General features: G+C 31.8%; 1 protein-coding gene across 1 annotated transcript in view; it reads left to right on the top strand.

The window, feature by feature from the left end:
• The first annotated feature begins 5,537 nt into the window (after nucleotides 1–5,537).
• Nucleotides 5,538–22,023, top strand: part of LOC126884492 (upstream stimulatory factor) — a 39,008-nt gene continuing 22,522 nt past the window's right edge. The window contains exons 1-2 of the mRNA XM_050650425.1: nucleotides 5,538–5,687; nucleotides 9,494–9,648. Coding sequence (XP_050506382.1) covers nucleotides 5,659–5,687; nucleotides 9,494–9,648 — 184 coding nt within the window. The 5' untranslated portion in view covers nucleotides 5,538–5,658. The remainder of the gene's footprint in view (nucleotides 5,688–9,493; nucleotides 9,649–22,023) is intronic.

The raw sequence follows: 22,023 nt of genomic DNA, 5'->3' as shown, positions 1-22,023 counted from the left end.
ACAAATGAAGAGTTAAAAGTGAAATTTAAAAATGGATACCAAGAATTTTGGCTGCAATGTCAAATTTCAGTATTATATCCAGCTTTATGGGCTGCATCAAAGAAGTTTTTCATTGCCTTTCCTTCATCGTATTTAGCCGAAAGAGGATTTAGCATAGTCAGCAATTTATTAACAAAGAAGAGAAATAGACTGTCCATAGTAGAGCGCGGTGATTTAAGATTGCTGATGACAAGTATGGAACCAAATATTGACAGATTACTATCATTACATCAAGCTCAGCCTTCTCATTAAAAATGTTATATTATTATTATATTGTTTTTTATGATATGTATTTAAGTTACAGTTTGATCAATACATGAATACTGTATTTTTGAATAAAACATTTTTTTTTAATTTGTTGTTGCTTGGATTAGTTAAGGGGCCGTCGAATCATATTTAAAGTAGCCTTTGACCCAAAAAAGGTAAAACAATTGTGAATGAAAGTGCGTTACTAATTTTAAAATGGAAGAGTTTTTTAAGGGGGGCGTTAAGTATTTTGTTTTTGGAAAAATGGGCGGTAGGCCGAAAAAGGTTGGGAACCACTGGTATATAGTATACAAAATGTATATACACATCGACGTTCGTTTCACTTTGTTTTGACTTAATTTGTTTGAAAATGAATCGTGACGCATGGGAAAAGTTATAGCGGACGAACAATATCTGCATATTGCATACATTTCATAATTAGTGTAGGGGAAACAGGGTAACACTGAGACACTTTTTTCATTTAACCGTAAGTCCACTACTGTGCCACTACTATGACATGTATAAACGAAATTTCTTCAGGATTGTACTCTCACACAACGGCGGATCGATGGGGAGGAAAAAAGGGGAAATTTCTCCCCCTAACAAGACCCAAAAATTAATTCCCCCCAAAATTTTAAGAAATAAATTGTGGAAACTTAAAAATACATTAGCTGACATGAAACTTAAACCACAGACAGACAAAATTCAACCCAATAAACACGCTAGTGGTGTTTATTGGGCCTGTAAAAGCATATACATCAGCATGTTTTGCTTCTCCAACAATTATTGTTTTGAAGGAAACTTGTGAACGATTTTTCCATCTGCATACCATCCATTTGTCGCTTTGAAGTTCGCATTACCCAAATCTTCGGCTATATCTTTAACTTTTTCTTTTAAAACTGGACCACTGATAGGAACATTTTGGGTCCTATTCTCAGTAAACCACTCGGATAATACCTGTTCGACATCTGACTATTTTTCACTGTGTTTTCGTTTTTGTGTTATTTTTGAATTAGCTTGCTAATCGGTTGATAAAACAGTAGTCTAAAAGTTTGCTCGCCTGAGCTTGTGAAATTCCAAACTTTTTAGCAAAGTCGATTTGACTGCACTTGGTTTGTTTCGTGTATTCAATTACATTAACTTTTTCTAATAAAGTAAGGCCTTTTTTTACAAATTGAAGAGTCTCAGATGCAGAATCCACCAAAAATGGTAAATAGTTATTTAAACCTGAGACTATTCGTTTTGAAAGTTCTTTCTGGTACCTACATCCTTAATCTGCGACTTTTTCAATTAATAAGACCGCAGACGACGAATATAGAAAACGAAAAGGAAACGATCACATTCCGCTTTCATTCGTCTAGGAAAAAAGGACAGAAGAGGAACTTTCAGTACTCAAATCCGAGTAAAGATAGAAAAATAATAAATGATGGTTTTGCTTGTTTTCGAATCAGAGGGATGCACACCCGCTGGACAGGCTGTTTCTACCATTGCAGGCGTCATCAGCAGCGTTCGTTAGCGTGCACTCCTCTGAATCGAAAAATAGCTGGACCATCAATTTAAAGGGAATCTGAAAGATAATTCAAAATCCCCATTAGGACGCGATACAGCGACATCTCTTAACAAATTGAAGAGTCTCAGATGCAGAATCCACCAAAAATGGTAAATAGTTATTTAAACCTGAGACTATTCGTTTTGAAAGTTCTTTCTGGTGCATCCTTAATCTGCGACTTTTTCAATTAATAAGACCGCAGACGACGAATATAGAAAACGAAAAGGAAACGATCACATTCCGCTTTCATTCGTCTAGGAAAAAAGGACAGAAGAGGAACTTTCAGTACTCAAATCCGAGTAAAGATAGAAAAATAATAAATGATGGTTTTGATTGTTTTCGATTCAGAGGGATGCACATCCGCTGGACAGGCTGTTTCTACCATTGCAGGCGTCATCAGCAGCGTTCGTTAGCGTGCACTCCTCTGAATCGAAAAATAGCTGGACCATCAATTTAAAGGGAATCTGAAAGATAATTCAAAATCCCCATTAGGACGCGATACAGCGACATCTCTTAACAAATTGAAGAGTCTCAGATGCAGAATCCACCAAAAATGGTAAATAGTTATTTAACCCTGAGACTATTCGTTTTGAAAGTTCTTTCTGGTATATCCTTAATCTGCGACTTTTTCAATTAATAAGACCGCAGACGACGAATATAGAAAACGAAAAGGAAACGATCACATTCCGCTTTCATTCGTCTAGGAAAAAAGGACAGAAGAGGAACTTTCAGTACTCAAATCCGAGTAAAGATAGAAAAATAATAAATGATGGTTTTGCTTGTTTTCGATTCAGAGGGATGCACACCCGCTGGACAGGCTGTTTCTACCATTGCAGGGGTCATCAGCAGCGTTCGTTAGGAGTGCAAGCTAACGAACGCTACTGATGACGCCTACAATGGTAGAAACAGCCTGTCTAGCGGGTGTGCATCCCTCTGAATCGAAAACAAGCAAAACCATCATTTATTATTTTTCTATCTTTACTCGGATTTGAGTACTGAAAGTTCCCCTTCTGTCCTTTTTTCCTAGACGAATTAAAGCGGAATGTGATCGTTTCCTTTTAGTTTTCTATATTCGTCATCTGCGGTCTTATTAATTGAAAAAGTCGCAGATTAAGGATGTACCAGAAAGAACTTTCAAAACGAATAGTCTCAGGTTTAGATAACTATTTACCATTTTTGGTGGATTCTGCATCTGGGACTCTTCAATTTGTTAAGAGATGTCGCTGTATCGCGTCCTAATGGGATTTTGAATTATCTTTCAGATTCCCGTTAAATTGATGGTCCAGCTATTTTTCGATTCAGATGAGTGCACGCTAACGAACGCTGCTGATGACGCCTGCAATGGTAGAAACAGCCTGTCCAGCGAGTGTGCATCCCTCTGAATCGAAAACAAGCAAAACCATCATTTATTATTTTTCTATCTTTACTCGGATTTGAGCACTGAAAGTTTCTCTTCTGTCCTTTTTTCCTAGACGAATGAAAGGGGAATGTGATCGTTTCCTTTTCGTTTTCTATATTCTTCGTCTGCGGTCTTATTAATTGAAAAAGTCGCAGATTAAGGATGTACCAGAAAGAACTTTCAAAACGAATAGTCTCAGATTTAAATTACTATTTACCATTTTTGGTGGATTCTGCATCTGAGACTCTTCAATTTGTTAAGAGATGTCGCTGTATCGCGTCCTAATGGGGATTTTGAATTATCTTTCAGATTCCCTTTAAATTGATGGTCCAGCTATTATTCGATTCGGAGAAGTGCACGCTAACGAATGCTGCTGATGACGCCTGCAATGGTAGGAACAGCCTGTCCAGCGGATGTGCATCCCTCTGAATCGAAAACAAGCAAAACCATCATTTATTATTTTTCTATCTTTACTCGGATTTGAGTACTGAAAGTTCTGTCCTTTTTTCCTAGACGAATGAAAGCGGAATGTGATCGTTTCCTTTTCGTTTTCTATATTCCTCGTCTGCGGTCTTATTAATTGAAAAAGTCGCAGATTAAGGATGTACCAGAAAGAACTTTCAAAACGAATAGTCTCAGGTTTAAATAACTATTTACCATTTTTGGTGGATTCTGCATTTGAGACTCTTTAATTTGTTAAGAGATGTCGCTGTATCGCGTCCTAATGGGGATTTTAAATTATCTTTCAGATTCCCTTTAAATTGATGGTCCACCTATTTTTCGATTCAGAGGAGTGCACGCTAACGAACGCTGCTGATGACGCCTGCAATGGTAGAAACTGCCTGTCCAGCGGGTGTGCATCCCTCTGAATCGAAAACAAGCAAAACCATCATGTATTATCTTTTTTTTTTAATTTGTAATGATGGGTCTCTCAGCGGACCACCGGCAAGAAACCGAAAGCCTACCAATTCCAACGCACTCCCACTAGACTCCCTCCACTACCGATGGAAGCCAGGTGAGGGGTCACCGAAATGGTATTTAAGAAGAGAGCCGAGGAAGAATAATCAGTCTTGCGGCGTTAAGCTCTAGGCTCCCTGACTAACGAGTGTACTGAACCGGTAGGCCAATTTGGGCGAAGGAACTGTGTAGCGAAGAGATTCTTCGCTCGTAATTAAACAGGATCCGTGTAACCGTTCCGGAGTTGTTGTAAGGGTGTCTGTATAGTTATTGATATTTTGATTGTGGAAGTATGTTTACTTACACTGGATTAAAGTGTAATGAGTTGTGAGTCTATGTGTAATTGCTTCTTGTATTACATTAATTGCATTTTCTTTTGATAGCAGGAAATACAATTTTATTTTTCTTTTGCAGACGTTCGCCAAGGAAGCTTATTTCTCCGAAACAGAGCGAAGATAAAATATTATTTCATTTTATTATTTTAACTTTAAACTCTATATAAATATCCTTAATACATTTATTTTATTTTCACCCGTGTTTTACTGAGTCATCTGTTGTCCTGAAAGAACTATCCGTCACAAATTTCACAATGCGATGATTCACTTCTTGCAAACAAGTAATCTCTGGGTGAATTCTCAATTAAATGTTTCTAAAAATTTTACAACAGGCATGCAACAGGCAACTAAGTTGGTGGGCAATAAGTAAAGAAATTTTTAGACAAATGAAATTACTTTATGACCTGTGAATGTGTCGGCGAACTATTGAAATTATACTTCATAACAAAGTTATAAAGTAGGTATTTATTACCTGACAAACCCTAATATATATAAAACAGCACTACAGACCTTCGAGGCCCTTGGCTACAAACCATAATAAACCAGACATAATTTCAATTTTCAGGAAATTGTACATCTAAATTTATTCCGTGACCTGAAAAATATTCTATTAAACGGTATTATTTTATTAAAACATATTCCAATAAACGGAAAAAATTTATTAAGGAGTAAATGGAAACCTTTCGAGACCCCGAATTTATATTCCATAAACCGGGATATTCGTATAACCGGTATTATAATAAGCGGGTTTGACTGTAATGCGTGTTGTGTGGACGTATGGTGCAATGCAATAATGTCCATGTCCACCCTATTCCACCATTTCTAGGCATTTGTAAATTAAAAAGTTTATTAAACTGTGATTTTTATATAAAAAATGTCCAATATTTACTTTGGGATTTCATCAAGAAACATTTAGATCAAAATAAACACCCCGGCAAAGGAACATTATACATGTCCATATAGTTTCACGGTGTTGGGTTTGTAGCCAAAGATTAAAATGGAGGATCTCTCGAGTTGCGCACTAAACAGTTTTCAATTTTGCCTTCGCGTCACATGACCTGTACATTGGCCCCGTGACCAAAATTGTAGGAAAATTCAAAATTGTTTGCTAAGATAAATAAAATAATACAATCATGGATATTCTCGATCCATTAGAAACGGGGTAAGTTATTATATAAGTACATACAATTTTGTTTTTCACTTGTTATATAACTACGTATTGGTGACAAGGTCAATCAGTAATTTTCCCAAAGATCTTTAAATATAATCGTACACAAGGAGAATTTGTTTGTTTATATTTGTTTATGGACAGAAATGATCATTTTCCCAAAATCTACTTTTAGATTTTTTATATAGTTTCCCTAAGTAAACATCTGATTTCATATTTCAAATAAGTTACAAATGAGATAATGATAAGATAATGTTCTAATTAGCAATAAATATATGTTTACCACAGACCAATATAATCTTATTTTGTGGCAAAAGTAAATATATATTTCAAAGGTTTTTGTATGTTTATAGGTTATGTTTTTATAACAATAAATAATATGTGTTATCAAAATTCAGATTTCTATAATAGCTAATGTTGCCTCCCCTTTTAATCTTTCGATACTCTCTCATATTCTCCCAATTATTGTCTTTTAATTCCATCCTTTTGTATATACTCGACATCAATTCTACCATTAACTTCTTTATATTTTGTATTCTCTTCCTATGACTATATAAGGCTTATTCTAGGATAGAACCGGCATGTCCAGCACCGTCCTAGTCAGCAAGTCAGCTAGATTTTTTGTTTTCTTGTCTTATTCCAGACATTCCGACTTTTAAGGTACGTATCCACTATGCTCCTGAACCTCTTGCGCTAAATGCTTCCTGCAAATCCTCCAATGTATACAGCACACGCTCCTCTACATATAAATCGCCATCGATTGAAGTGCTGAGACGGAGCGTGAACATATCCACTGTGAGGCAGGAGCGCAGAGCGCTAGAGAAGCGCATAAATAGTGGATACCTACATGCCTTTACACATTTTTTCTCTTCACTAATTTAATTTAACCCATTCGCTGCCGCGATACAATTAGGCATCGGTAGTCAGAGGCCAGAATACATTTTAACCGATTTATGTGGCAAGTACAAGCGGCCCCGTACATGGTCAGTGGCACAAAGGCAAACACTGCCGAGCGGCCACTTAAGTGTCCAGCAGCATCCAATGGGTTAAATAACTTAACGTGAAGTAAAAAACTCCCTGGTGTAGTTGGTATAAAATTTAATGAAGAATTAAAATTTTTAAACATTTAAAAGGATTACATGCATTGTTCAGAACGTTTTCGACTTATCAGTCCATCATCAGTGAACTCTGTGTCCTTGTAAAATAGCCACAATGCCAAACGCTGGTTGGAAATGTTTAAACTAGATTATAAATACAAGAAATAATGTGACTTATAGTTGATGGCAATGTATTATCTCCAGGAACATGTGAATACTCTGATTGTTCATGCTAATGCATAAAAATGCTTGATGTCACACAGGGTAGATTATGAACGATAACCTGACCAATACCAATATAACATCAATGGACTGACTTCCATTGAGTCCAAACATGAATCTCATCGGACACATACGGGATGAGCTCAATCGCAAGGTTTGGGTCCATAATCCAGCTCCAGTGACAGTGACGGCGCTAAAAACTGCTTTAGATAAACAGTGGGAAGTGATTATTCAGCAATCAGTCAGAAACATAAGACTTAAGGTCCTTAAGAGCTCACATGAAAAGTGTAACACAAAGTAGAGGAGGATATACTAAGTATTAATTTTCATTTTTTTGTTATTTACTTTTATGTTCATTACATTATGACTTTCATTCATAACATGTTTTCTCACATACAATATTAGGTTATCTTTGTTATGTTTTTTAGTTACTAACTTTATAAACATTGGTGTCATTGCAATAAAAATTATTTTACTTCTAATTTTACCTGTATATGGATCACACACTTGCCAAACAGCGTAGTCAAAAAATATAACTTATTTTACTTTTGAGTCAATTTTTTTGCTCGCAAGTGTAGTATAAAACTAATATTTTTTTAATTCATAAGGTTCATTATTTTTATTACATATTAGATTATTATGTTAAATCTTTTATTACATAGATAATACGTACATATGTACAGGGTGTAACAAAAATACAGGTCATAAATTAAACCACATATTCTGGGACCACAAATAGTTCGGATGAACCTAACTTACCTTAGTACAAATATGCACACAAAAGAAGTTACAGCCCTTTGAAATTACAAAATGAAAATCACTTTTTTTGAATGTATCGAAAACCATTAGAGATTTTTTGTTGAAAATGGACATGTGGCATTCTTATGGAAAGAACATGTTAACGAAAAATTATAGTGAAATTTGTGCACCCCATAAAAAATTTATGGGGGTTTTGTTCTTTTAAACCTCCCCAAACTTTTGTGTCCATTCCAAATAAATTATTATTGTGGTGCCATTAGTTAAATTCAATATTTTTAAAACTTTTTTGCCTCTTAGTATTTTTTTGATAAGAAGGCAGTTTTTATCGAGTTGCGGCTTCTCTTTTATGTTTACATAAAAATTTTATGAGGGTTTTGTTCCTTTAAACCCCCCAAATATTTGTGTATGTTCCAATTAAACTATTACTGCGGTACCATTAGTTAAACACAGTGTTTTTAAAACTTTTTTGCCTCTTTGTATTTTTTTGATAAAGTATATTTTATCGAGATGTGGCTTCTTTTTTAATATAGTTCAAAATATACTTAAAAATGTAAATCATAAATAAATTTTCATATTATTACCAAGTCTCCATAATCGTACTTTACCATATACAAATATGTGGTGGATTTGACAAATATTCAAATATCTCGATAAAAACTGACTTTTGGAAAAAATATTTAGAGACAAAAAAGTTTTTAAAAACTTGTGTTTAACTAATGGCGCTATAATAATAATTAAATTTGAACGTACACAAAATTTTGAGGGGGTTGAAAGGAATTAAACCCCCATAAAATTTTTATGGGGTGTCCAAATTTCATTATCATTTTTTCTTAAAATACTACTGCCATAAGAATACCACATGTCCATTTTCAATAAAAAATCTCTAATAGTTTTCGATATATTGGAAAAAATCGATTTTCATTTTGTAACTTCAAAGGGCTGTAACTTTTTTCCGTGCACATTTGTACTAAGGTAAGTTAGGTTCAATCGAACTATTTTTGGTCCCAGAATATGCGATTAAATTTATGACCTGTATTTTTGTTACACCCTGTATATACAGTCCATCCAATATACTTACTGTTGCACGTCATTATCCACGTCAGAGATCTAAGTTGACATTGTTGCCCAATTACAAAAAATTCTTGAATTCATTTTAAATCAAATATCACATAATTTTTGCGGAAGTGGATTATACAACAAAACAAATTAATATTCAATGTAAATAAATAAAAACTTTAGAAATAGAATTAAGTTATAATTTTACGTTAAAGTAAATAATAAAAACAGTAAATATAATAAAACAAATACTTATAGTAAAGAATAAAAACAAATATGAAGTGTCATCACCTCAACTGTCAAATAAATGTTATCAATTTATGCCAAAATGTCACCTTTGTTCGATCGCAGTTAGAGTGTAACCCAAACAAGTGTGCTTTATAAAAACGCTTTATATTCTACTTATACAAATTAAATGAAACAAGTTAGAGTATGTTTCTTTAAATGTATGTTAATAGAAATCTTCCAATATTATTTCTATGCGTATATAATAAAATATTTCTAGTGGCTGTAATTCCCGTGTACTCCGCTTAATGATTCTAAAAAGGAACCGACCTACCACCTAAATATTTCGTGTTGGTATCATGTGACGTCACAGGCTATGACGCGGATGACGTGCAACAGTATGTATATTGAACAGATTGTAAATAGTTACTTGTATTTTAGAGAATCTGAAGAAGTGGAAAGTAAAATAATTTTAAACGAAATTCATATTAAAGGACAAGAAAGTGATGAAGATGCCAATGGAGAACAACTATCCCCACAAACCTTGTTGGAAACACCTGACCATGAAGTGCAATATGCATTGAAGCCTACAGAAGGTACACAATAATATAAATAATAAAAATCATATATTGCTTCTATCTATTTTTCTGTATACAGGGTGTTGTAAATAAGTATGACAAATTTTGAGGGGTGATTCTACATAAAAAAATAATGACAGTTTGCTCTATAAACATATATCTGTAAATGCTTCGTTTCCAAGATACAGGGTGTTCAAATTTTTATTTCAAACTGCCAATTTATTTATTAAGACCGCTTGAGCTGTGAAAATGAAATTTGGTGGATTTTAAAAGGTTGTTATTACGCATTTTCTGGCATACAACTAAGAATTTCGTATTCATCATTCGCATGCATGCGGGTAATGGTCTGAATTTTTTTAAATATAAAAATGGTATGCCACTAAGGTATTTCAAATTAAAAATTATTTTTATATTCCACATTTAATTTATGATAAAATACCTTTCTAGTCATTTGCACCTTCTATGGTGCACCATTTTTATGCAAAAAAATTAAACATATTGGCACATATTTTTCATTGCTTAATACATTATCAAGAACTATCCAATACAATAATACTAAACTAGAACTAGAAATTTTCAAAATGACCTCCTTTAGATGTGACTGAAGAATTTTATATTCATCATTGGCGCACGTACTGTAATGGTCTGAATTTATTTAAAAATAAAAATAGTAGGTACGCCACTGAGATATGTCAAATTAAAATTAAAAATCTTTTTCATCATTTTGCAATTCCTCAATCAATTTACAACAAAAAAGCTTTCTTGCCTTTTGTTCATATGAGGCGCCGTTTTGATGGAAAAAAAAATAAAACATTAACGTTTACAAAGTATTTAAAATAAGTCTCTATGCATATGGAAACCACCTCGAATACTTTGTAAGTGTTAAGATGCTTTATTTTTTTGTATAAAAACGGCGCCTCATATGAAAAAAAGGCAAGATATATTTTTGTCACAAATTATACGAGGAATTCAAAAATAATTTTTAATTTGACATATATCTTAGTGGCATACTATTTTTTTCCTAAATAAATTCAGACTATTACCCGTACGTTCGACAATGATGAATATAAAATTCTTCTGTCATCAGTAAAGGAAGTCATTTTGAACATTTTTTGTAGCTTTGCACCTAGCTAAAATCTTATTAGCAATATTTTTTGTTATTGTTCTAATAGTTTAGTATTATTATATTGAATAGTTCTTTTTTGCATACAAATGGTGCAGCATATGAAAATAAGACTAGAGGTTTTTTATCATAAATTAAACGTGGAATTTAAAAATCATTTTTAATTTTTTTCTTTAAAAACATTCAGACAATTACCCTTATGCGCGCCAATGATAAATACAAAGTTTTTAGTTGTAGGCCAAAAAATGCGCAATAAACCCAATCTCCTAAAAATATGGTAGCCTAAATTTTACTTGGATTCGTTTTGATCCTAAAATTTGATGACTTGGAATGCTCCTTTCATGGGTTATTAATGTATTTCCATTTCTTTATTATTTAGAGATCGTCTTCTCAAAAGTATACTTCACATACCAAGTTTGATGACATCTTTTTATATTTTGATTTTTGTGTCCCTATCATATACGGGATGAGGCAGGTAAACGGCCAATTAGAAATATATTGAGAACTAAAGGTAACTGAATCAATCAAGAAAATTGGAATTGAGGGGTTTTGAAGGGTGAATTGTTTAATGAAAATATTTTCATATATTTGCTACTTCCGGTTATACCGGAAGTTGCCTATAACTTCTTTTTTTAAGGGGCATATTTTCACATTTTTGGATTCTCCTCGATATCTTCTTTCTTAAAATATGACGTTTTGTAATGTTATACGAGGTAGTTTAACCCTCCGATAGCCACGTCTCGTAAAGTTACGAGTGGACACACTGGGGTATCTAATGCCGCACATACAGTACGTAAATCGTTCAGCTGGACATAGGAAATATGAGAGAATTGTGGCAACTGCGCTAACCTGTGTTAGTTGAAGCTTGAAGCTTCTGTTCGAGAACGAGTTTTTGGTGCAATAGAGCTGTTAGAACGAATAGAATGAGTGACTTTTGAAGCAAGGCTGTCCATAAATAAATCAAAAACAAAGTTGATGATTAATGAGTTAATAATTTTACATTAATTTTTAAAATATTTTTTTCACGCCAACCGTCACTAAAGTCATTCATTATTGTACTCATTTGCGGCAGTAAAGTAACACTTTATTGTACTGAAAGAAGAATTTTTTACCTGCCGCGATTAATCAAATTAACCGAGATTCAATGTAAGTGGTCGATAGCAGTAATCGATTATTTATTTGAGTGAACTTAAAATTTATTTACTTTAATTATTAAAAATATTGTACATAATTTACGTTATTATTAATTAAATTTATGCCAAAAAGTGAAATTCTGTAGTATTTTGCAATTATATTCATATAAAATTAATCAAAACTTTACCGATTTTGTAATTATTCAATATTAATATTTATCTATCGATTAAAAATCGGAAGCGGCATGCAGAAGTCATCTGTCATCACTGTCATATTTAAATTGAAAATTGTAAGCGGTGTACGCTGTGTCTAGGTACACGCTAACGTGTACGCAAATAAAAAAGTTAGGTACACGCTTAAACGTCATCAAATCAGTGACGTCACTATTTAGCGTGCACTCTGACTGGGTTTTTCGGTGCACGCTAATTTGAGCTGCGTGTATGCTGTGGTATTTAAAAGTATCTGATATGGTGAGTGTCAGAGTGTGGTTAGAATTTGTCTAATCACTAATCACGTTGTGTTTACCCTTTAATTATTGATTAATAGTAAAGAGTTTTCTTATTTTTTATTTGTTTAGTATTTTTTTTAATTAACTATGGAGTGTGGACAATTATTTAGTTCTATTAATAAGTTTAACAACATTCTAAAACAGTATGAAAAAGATAAGAGACAAAAATTCGTGATTAAGGGTAGCAGAAGTATTAAGATAAAATATACAGGACAATTGATTAGTGTGATAAAGCTCAGTAGATCCGCTACCCTAATAGATAGCAATAAAAGTTAGTAACAAAAATTGTAGCAAACTTTGAGATTTATATAATAAAATTAGTTAGAATGTTACAGGGCGTTCGATAAAATAGTGGCAGACCAAACTTATGTTTTTTAAATGGATCACCCTATATTTTATTTTATGTTCGAAATCTTCTTAACTTCTCCATCACAAAAATATAAAGGTTTATTATGTTATACAGGGTATTCACAAAGTTATAACCAATTATTTATGAAAATCGTAACAAGTTTAACTCCCTGTATAAATAAAAATAAACACAACAGCATTGGTTTATAAACTGGTATAATTAACTTATGTATAATATAAAAATTATTTTAACAGTGTTTTGTACATGTCATGTCAACTAAATATTTATTTTGCCTACTTGAATACATACTTTTATATACACATTGATTTATTACAATAATTAAGTTTGAACATCTGAATAGTTCTGCTTCCCTTCCCCTAATAAGAAATATTTTTCTATCAAACAAACACTAATAAATATATCAAAATAGCGTATACCAAAATATACAGTCACTGCGCACGCTAAATAATGACGTCACTTGCTTGATGAAGTTTAATTCGCGTGTACCTAACTTTTTTATTTGCGTATACGTTAGCGTGTACCTAGACACAGCGGTAATAAAAGTGTTAAAACGAATATCAAATTATAGTACAGTAGTGCTGCTTTGGAAATGGAAGAAATTACATGTACGCCACCTAAAATACGCAAGAAATCGTTGGAGGCAGTTTCAGAGCTTCTCCCAGCAAAATCCATCGAAAAATACAATAGGCAATATGACATATTTGAAGCATGGCGTAAAAAAATAGTATTACTAATTATAGTGAAAGTTATTTACTAGCATATTTCTCTGAATTGTCTAAAGAATATTCTCCATCCACTATGTGGTCCTATTATTCAATGTTGAAGGCAACTTTGACCACAAATAAAGACATAGATATAAGCAAGTTTACGAATGTTTTGTATAATTGTACCTATGTACAAAAAATGTTTCTGCTAAAATTTAGGAATATATTAATTTATAAGTATGTAAGTAGTACAAAATTTTCTTTACAATTTTTACTCACCTATTTCTTTTTTTATACCCAATATCGGCCGCGTCTAGCAAGTGGTTGCGTAGGGTAGGGGTATGTGTATCTAGTTACAGACGTGTTATTACTTGGTTCGAGTCCCCCGTAAGGAAATTTTTTTTAGTATTAATGGTTATTGACATACTTAGACTCTTATAAGGACTTAAAAAATGATTAAAAATAATTAAAATAATTAATCGGGCTGTTGTCCAATGACGTCACCCGACAAGTCCCGAAAAGTTACCCCAATGACGTCACCACGACAAGTCGGATTGTACATTGTACAATAAAAAGATTAAACAAAATATGACTATTTATTTAGATTTTCTACGATTAAACAAGGAAAAAGCAACTTCGAAAGGCTGTTATTTTAAGTACCTCTTACGTGCATACAAAGTACACACACTCTTTTTTCATTAGAAGGATGTAGTTAAGTAAGTGTTAATGTTTTGTATGATTGGCGATAAAATCTTGTATGCACCACGTCAGTAAAGACTCTTTATCGAACTCGTCTGTTATTCGCCTCGCGCGCTAGGCTCGCTCGGCTCATAATATCAGACTCGTTCGATAAAGAGTCACTTTACTGACTTGGTACATAAATAACTATTATTTAAAAACTAATTTCAAAACTAAACAGTTTTCTCATTCCCTCAGTTAGGCCAAAAATATTTAGCTACTACATTGTCATATTTTGACGTTTATTTGGGTCAGTCGAAATAAGTTATTTCAAAATTTCAAACCTCAAAATTTATAAATTTTGAGGTTAATGTCCCTTAATGCTAATGACGATATTGTCATCGAGAGAGCTCAGTTGGCACAAGTATCACAATATAATACAATTGTATTTATGTATCTAAATATATACAATGTATGTTCCCTATGTCCAGCTGAACAATTTACGTACTGTATAAAAAACGGTATTAGATGTCAAAAATATCAAAAATTTGTTAGAGTAACAAAAGAAAAGCGTTAGTTTTAAAACTTTATTTTATGACTTTAACATACTATAACAACTCAGACCCAAAATAAAAAAAGTAGTCAGTCTGACAATGTAATCTGAACAAAGAAAACGTTTACTACAAAAAAAATTCACAAACATCCCAAAAGTATAATACCTAAATATGTAGGTGCAAAATAATTGAATTAGTCTTATAAACACACATTGCACTGAATTTTTTTCTCACTTTGACTTTTGCAAAAAAATTTATTGAACAACTCTCACTTCAACGCTCAATATCTAACTGATAAAACACTTCAGAAAATGCAATAGCCGCAGATAGTATTTTAAAGATAGTCACTCGCACATATCGAAATAGATAGTGGTGTGTACGAAAGAATATTAGTAAAACTTACTAAAACTTTAAAATGCGGCACGGAGTACCGCAGTGTGGACACCAGAGGGTTAAGCACTCACGGTATTCATTTTTTTTTTCGAATCCTGAGAAAACTAGATAATAAGTATTTTTGAAAAATTTAAACGCTGAATGAAGGACTACTTTATTACCGAAGGCCGAAAGTCCCTTAGAATAAATAAAAAGTTTCTTTTGAATGAAATATTTGCAATTAAAAATCACACTAAATTTTCTCGTTTATTTTCACCCCTGTAACTTAATAAAATAAACATTACAGATAGACCAACAGTAAGGATCTACGAAAAAACGTCTATTTTTGGATGTGAGAGGTGGCATTCGGATTTTTGCAGATAAAGTTAGGTGACACCTTCAGTAATAATAATTGACTTATGCTCCTTCTCAAATATGCCCGGAACATTAATAAAAAAATTAAAATATTTAAAAATTTCGAAAAACATCGATTTTTTTCTGCTTTCTTTGCTTATAACTTTAAAACGATTCGTTTTGGTACAAAGTCGTACAGAAATAAAATAAAGATAATTAAATTTTGTATGATATACGACTGGTAAAAAATGTCTTAAGGTATTACCTTTTCTGCAATATAGCAATAAATACAAAATAAGGGGGCAAAATAAGTCTGTTGATATTCAATATTTTTTAACCACTTTGGTGGCACTTAGAACCTTTAGTAATTCACTTAGAAAATTCTTTGTAACATACTTAAATCGTGTACCAAATTTCAATAAAATCGACCTAATAGATTTTGCATAATAAATTTGCAATCTAAATGTTTTTAAAAAAGTTCAAATTTTTTAAAATCTTCCTGAACAAAAAGTAGACCATTTAGAAGTTGGCTAATTTTTTTAAATATAAAGAGGTGCTCTATCTATCTAATAAACTTTACAGAATTAAAATCGGATTATTTAAGGGGCCTCAGCAATGTTTTAAATTTATAAACAATTTTTTGGCTTATAAACAAATAGCTTTATTTAATAATAAAAAAATTAATTTTTAGCAATGCAAATAATTAAAACCGGCATAATTTGACTTAAACTTTCAAATGCTGTCAGCAGAATTGCTATTTTATTTTTTAATCAAACGTTATTCGCGTTCAAAAATTTCAATTTCTCGATTTTTTGAAAGTTCCACCGCGTTTATCTCGAAAACTATGCCTCCTGCGAAAAAACTTGTAAGAACATTTTTTGCTTAGAATTACCCAAGAAATACAAAAAAAAATGTTTTATTTTGCGAAAAATCGATGTTATGTAATTCCTCAAGTTCTTTGTTTATTATTATAAACTATCTTATAGACATCCGGATCAACTGTTACCCAAAAAATTCGTGTTATACGGGTCAAAATACATAAAAAACTTGGGTAAGTCCATCTAAATAAAGGAGCCCGTAGCACCCCCTCCTGGCCACAGCACTAATTTGTTTATAAGCCAAAAAATTGTTTATAACTTTAAAACATTGCTGACGCTGCTTAAATAATCCGATTTCAATTCTGTAAAGTGCATTAGATAGGTGGAGTACTTATTTATATGTAAAAAAATTGACAAATCTTTGTATGTTCTAGTTTTTGTTGTGCAAGATTTTAAAAAATTTTAATTTTTTAAAAAAAGTTTAGATTGCAAAATTATTATGCAAAATCTAGTAAGTCAATTTTAATGAAATTTGGTGTACGGTTTTAGCACATTACAAAAATTTTCTAAGCCAATTAGGAAGGTTCCAAGTGTAACTTAAGTGATGAAAAATCATTGAATAAGGACAGGCTTGTTTTGCCCCCTTATTTTATATTTATTGCTATTTTGAAGCAATTGTGATAAATTAAGACATTTTTAACCAATCGCATCTGATAGAAAATTTAATTATCTTTGTTTTATTCCTATACGACTTTGTTCTAAAATGAATAGCTTTTAAGTTATAAGCAAAAAAAAGTAGAAAAAAAAAATTTTGAAATTTTTAAATATTTTATTTTTTTTTATTAATGTTCCGGGCATATTTGAGAAGGAGCATAAATCAATTATTATTAACGAAGTTATCACCTAACTTTATTCGCAAAAATCTGAATGCCACCTCTCACATCCACCTAAAAACAGATCCTTACTGGTCTAAGAAGCTTTCAGGGACTTTCGGCCCTCGGTAATAACGTAGTTTTTCATTCTGCGTTTAAATTTTTCAAAAATATTTATTGATACATTCAAAATGAATACATTTAAAACACATTGAAAATTTTGACAGGCGTCAAAATGTTGCATTTTGCGCCGTTCCCCTTAATATAAATATGCAATATTATCTAGTCAATAAGAATAAGAATGTCTAATAAGAATTTATCATCAGAAATTCCCTGATGGAAGACAACCAAGAAAAGAAATTTTTCAAAGTTTAATAGAACCATTTCAACGGACTGAACACTTAGATTACGATAAATCTGATCCAACCAAAACTATTGTGATTAAAATGAATTCAATGTAATCCTTGGCGTCACTGAGAATGTGCATATTACTACGACTGTTGTCATAATCTAAAGTCGACTTTACATTACATGATTTATCATGTGATTTGTCATATAATTTGGTCATGGAGTGAAATTTACATGTTTACACTGTGTGATTTGTCATATGATTTTGCATTGTTTATACGGCTAGTTTTGTCATAAGCATTGTCATGCGGCTCGTCATGGGAAAAATCATATGACAAATCACATGATAAATCATGTAGTGTAAAGTCGACTTTTGTGTCTAGTCCGTCGAAATAGTTCTAGTAAACGTTGAAAAGTTTCTCTTCTTCGTTGTTGTCTATGAGGGAATTGCTGATGATTAATTATTATTGTTACTAATAGCACATTTTTGTTATACTTTCCTAGAGCAAAAATAATACTAATAAGTTCCTCATTAGAAAAATTCACATTAGTAATGGTAACAAAGCAACTGGAACTATAAAAATAGTATGATATCAAATGTTTAAGCAAGTTTACTGCCAGCAAGTCGTAGCCAACTAGGTAGAATATTGTAGGTTTTTATTAATATTTTACGCACCAACAATCTTACAGATGAGTCCACAAGTCTTTACCCGTGCGTCATCATTTAAAGCATACGAAATAAGTCGATGATAAGTCGGAAATTGAAATTTACTAAACGCAACAGCAAGTAACAGTAAGTAGCTACTGCTCCTATTACGGGTTAAAATTTGAGTTATCAAATATGTGTTTTATCTCGCCAGGTATTAATGACGCACGGGTAAAGACTCGTTGACTCAACGGTAACTATGTAGGCATTTTGATATTTATCTCATTCAATATTAATAAATTAAGGATCAGTCTAGAGTATAGATGAATATGTATTTATTTTCGAAAACTGATTTTTGATTGAATATTTTCACGGCTAACCTAATGTAATAAAATGTCTTGTAATTTTTGGTGCAATTAGTGTTTGGCTTAAAAAATCACGAATAACTTACAAATTAAAGCAGTTAGGTATAGGAAATTCTTTACTAAAATATAGGGTGTTGCATTTAAGAAAACTCAGAAAATACTCATTCCGAGTTTTGACCAACCCTGTATACTGACATTAATCATTTCGCTAAATCAATAATTTTTAACAATAGTAGATTATATTAAAAATCAGTTGAACATAATTAGAGGTTTTGATATTAAATCACTACAATTATACAGAGTGTGAATGTTGCTACGAAATTAATAAAAAAAAAAACGTATCTTTTAAACTACCCCGTATAAAATTACAAAACCTCATATTTTAAGAAAAAATACATCAAGGAAAATCAAAAAATGTGAAAATATACAGGGTGTCCCATTAAAAACGAAGTTATGAGCAGCTTCCGTATAACCGGAAGTATAAAATAAAGTAGCAAATAGATGATAATATTTTCATTAAAAATAGTTCACTCTTCAAAATCTCTTCCTTCAAATTTTCACGATTCGGTTACAGGGTTGTTTCGTTTTAAACATTTTGTTTTAAACAACTGTTTTAAACATTTGTATATGTTTAAAACAGTTTTTGTTTAAAACAGTTTAAAACACGTTTAAAACATTTATTAAACAAGCGTTTTTTTTTCATTTTCGTTATTAAAATAATAAATAAATATGAAAAAAATTCTCAAATACATTATACAAACTTTTTAACATACATATTATTTATTTATTAATAACCGGAACTTAACAAAAATTGGAAAACTTAAAACATTTTGCATAGAAGAGTTAATAAATTTCTCAAAACTGCTCAGTCTCATAGTAATCTTGTAATCTAAAATTATCAATCTGATATCCGATCAGTCACGCCATCAGTGATGCAATTAAGCTTTTCAAAAATTGAAACCAACTTAGTAGCTTTGATATTGCCTAGCCGATTACTTAGTTTGGAATGGTAAACCGTATGTTGAGAAGAGTCTTTCTATGTTGGCTGACGATGCATTAGCTGTGTGGAGCTGTTGAGCAAGTTTCAAGGCTGTAGTATTTATATTTTTCATAGAACACCACCATGTCTATGGTATTACATTTTCAATTAAATGTTTAGAAAACATATATGGTTTAAATGTGCACTTTTCCTGGTAATTAATAATAATGGGCGATGCTTCTGGATGATAATTTATAATGGATAGATGATAAGTTTATTTCCAATAAAGCGCGTATCAAGCAAATTTGACAAAAATGGGCTGGGGTCAAAGCCATTTCCATACGCTCTTTGAAGCTCCTTCGTATTGTGTACAAAAATTCGCCATTTGCATGTTTCAGAAATACACTAAACTCCACAAAATAACTTATGGTAGGCGTTATTGCAATAGCCAACTTGCAATGCAAATTTATAAATAGTAAATAGTCTGGGGTTCCCCTAGGCAATAGCTCCTAATTGCAATTGGTTTGCTTATCTATGTACCTATTATGTTAAAGAAAAGTTAAAATCAAAGATATTAATATTATTAATTAACTAGTTTTTATGGGAAATAAGCCAAAATTTTACTAAAAAAATGATTTTATTAACGTTTCGACGCCCAAATCGGGTGTCGTTGTCAAAATACAAAAAATATGAAATCATTTTTTTAGTAAAATTGTGGCTTATTTCCCATAAAAACTAGTTAATTGCAAAAATGCCACAAGAAAATAGCTTCAGAACAATAAATATTATGTTAAGAAAATATGATTTAAACAATGTTTTTTTCTAAGTTTTATTTGTTTAAAACATAAAATTTAAAAACAAAATAAAACATGTTTAAAACAAAAAAAACGTTTAAAACAAAAAAAAACATGTTTTGTATAAAATTAAAAAAACATGTTTTTTTTCAACCCTGTTCAGTTACCTTTAGTTTTCTAGATATTTCTAATTGACCGTTTATCCGCCTCACCCTGTATACTATTAGACCGGGCAGTATCGTCGCCCCCGCTAGCGCAATTATTCCGATTCGATTTTTTTGCACAAACTTACTCAAAAAGAGGTCCTTATAACATATCCACAGGGTGCCGGGCGGTGCCGTGGTCGAAAAATTTTTTAAACAATTTTTTTTAAACAAATTCACAAAAATAATTTTTTTATTTCCAAAAAGTTTTTTTAGAATAATTTGGGTCATTCTGAGCAAAAAAGGTCTCCTGTAATTTTTTTCTAAAATTGACTGTTTTCGAGTTATACGCGATTAAAAATTTGAAAAATGCGAAAATGGCCATTTTCAAGGCTTCATAACTCGTTCAAAAATGATTATTATGGAATTCAAAAAGTGACAAAATCAAGATTCAAATACCTTCTTCAGCATTCTGAAGAGATTTTTGTCATTAATTTATTACAAAGCTGTCATTTTTAGTTATTAACAATTAGCGCTATAGTCCAACTGTATCGTCGCCCCCGTTAACGGAACTATTTCGATTAGATTTTTTTGCACAAACTTACTCAAAAGGAGGTCCTTGTAACATATCCATAGGGTGCCGGGCGGTGCCGTGGTCGAAAAATTTTTTAAACAATTTTTTTTAAACAAATTCACAAAAATAATTTTTTTATTTCAAACAATTTTTTTTAGATAATCTGGGTCATTCTGAGCAAAAAAGGTCTCCTGTTATTTTTCTCTAAAATTGACTGTTGTCGAGTTATACGCGATTAAAAATTTGAAAAATGCGAAAATGGCCATTTTCAAGGCTTCATAACTCGATCAAAAATGATTATTATGAAATTCAAAAAGTAACAAAATCAAGATTCAAATACCTTCTTCAGCGTTCTGAAGAGATTTTTGTCATTAATTTATTACAAAGCTGTTATTTTTAGTTATTAACAATTAGCGCTATAGTCTAACTGTATCGTCGCCCCCGTTAGCGGAACAATTTCGATCAGATTTTTTTTGCACAAACTTACTCAAAAAGGGGTCCTCATAACATATCCACAAGGTGCCTTGCGGTGCCGTGGTCGAAAAATTTTTTAAACAATCTTTTTTAAACAAATTCACAAAAATAGTTTTTTCATTTCCAACAATTTTTTTAGATAACTTGGGTCATTCTAAGCAAAAAAAGGTCTCTTGTAATTTTTCTCTAAAATTGATTGTTGTCGAGTTATATGCGATTAAAAATTTGAAAAATGCGAAAATTGCCATTTCAAGGCTTCATAACTCTATTAAAAATGATTATTATGAAATTCAAAAAGTGACAAAATCAAGATTGAAATACCTTCTTCGGCGTCCTGAAGAGATTTTTGTCATTATTTTATTACAAATCTGTTATTTTTAGTTATTAACAATTAGCGGTATAGTCCAACTGTATCGTCGCCCCCGTTAGCGGAACTATTTCGATTAGATTTTTTTTGCACAAACTTACTCAAAAAGAGGTCCTTATAACATATCCACAGGGTGCCGGCCGGTGCCGTGGTCTAAAAATTGTTTAAACAATTTTTCGACCACCGGTGGGCACTCTGTGAATATGTTATAAGGAC

Source organism: Diabrotica virgifera, chromosome 5 (genome assembly GCF_917563875.1).
Source record: "Diabrotica virgifera virgifera chromosome 5, PGI_DIABVI_V3a".
In the NCBI taxonomy this organism is placed as follows: domain Eukaryota; kingdom Metazoa; phylum Arthropoda; class Insecta; order Coleoptera; family Chrysomelidae; genus Diabrotica; species Diabrotica virgifera.
This window is presented reverse-complemented; position numbering and strand designations above follow the sequence as displayed.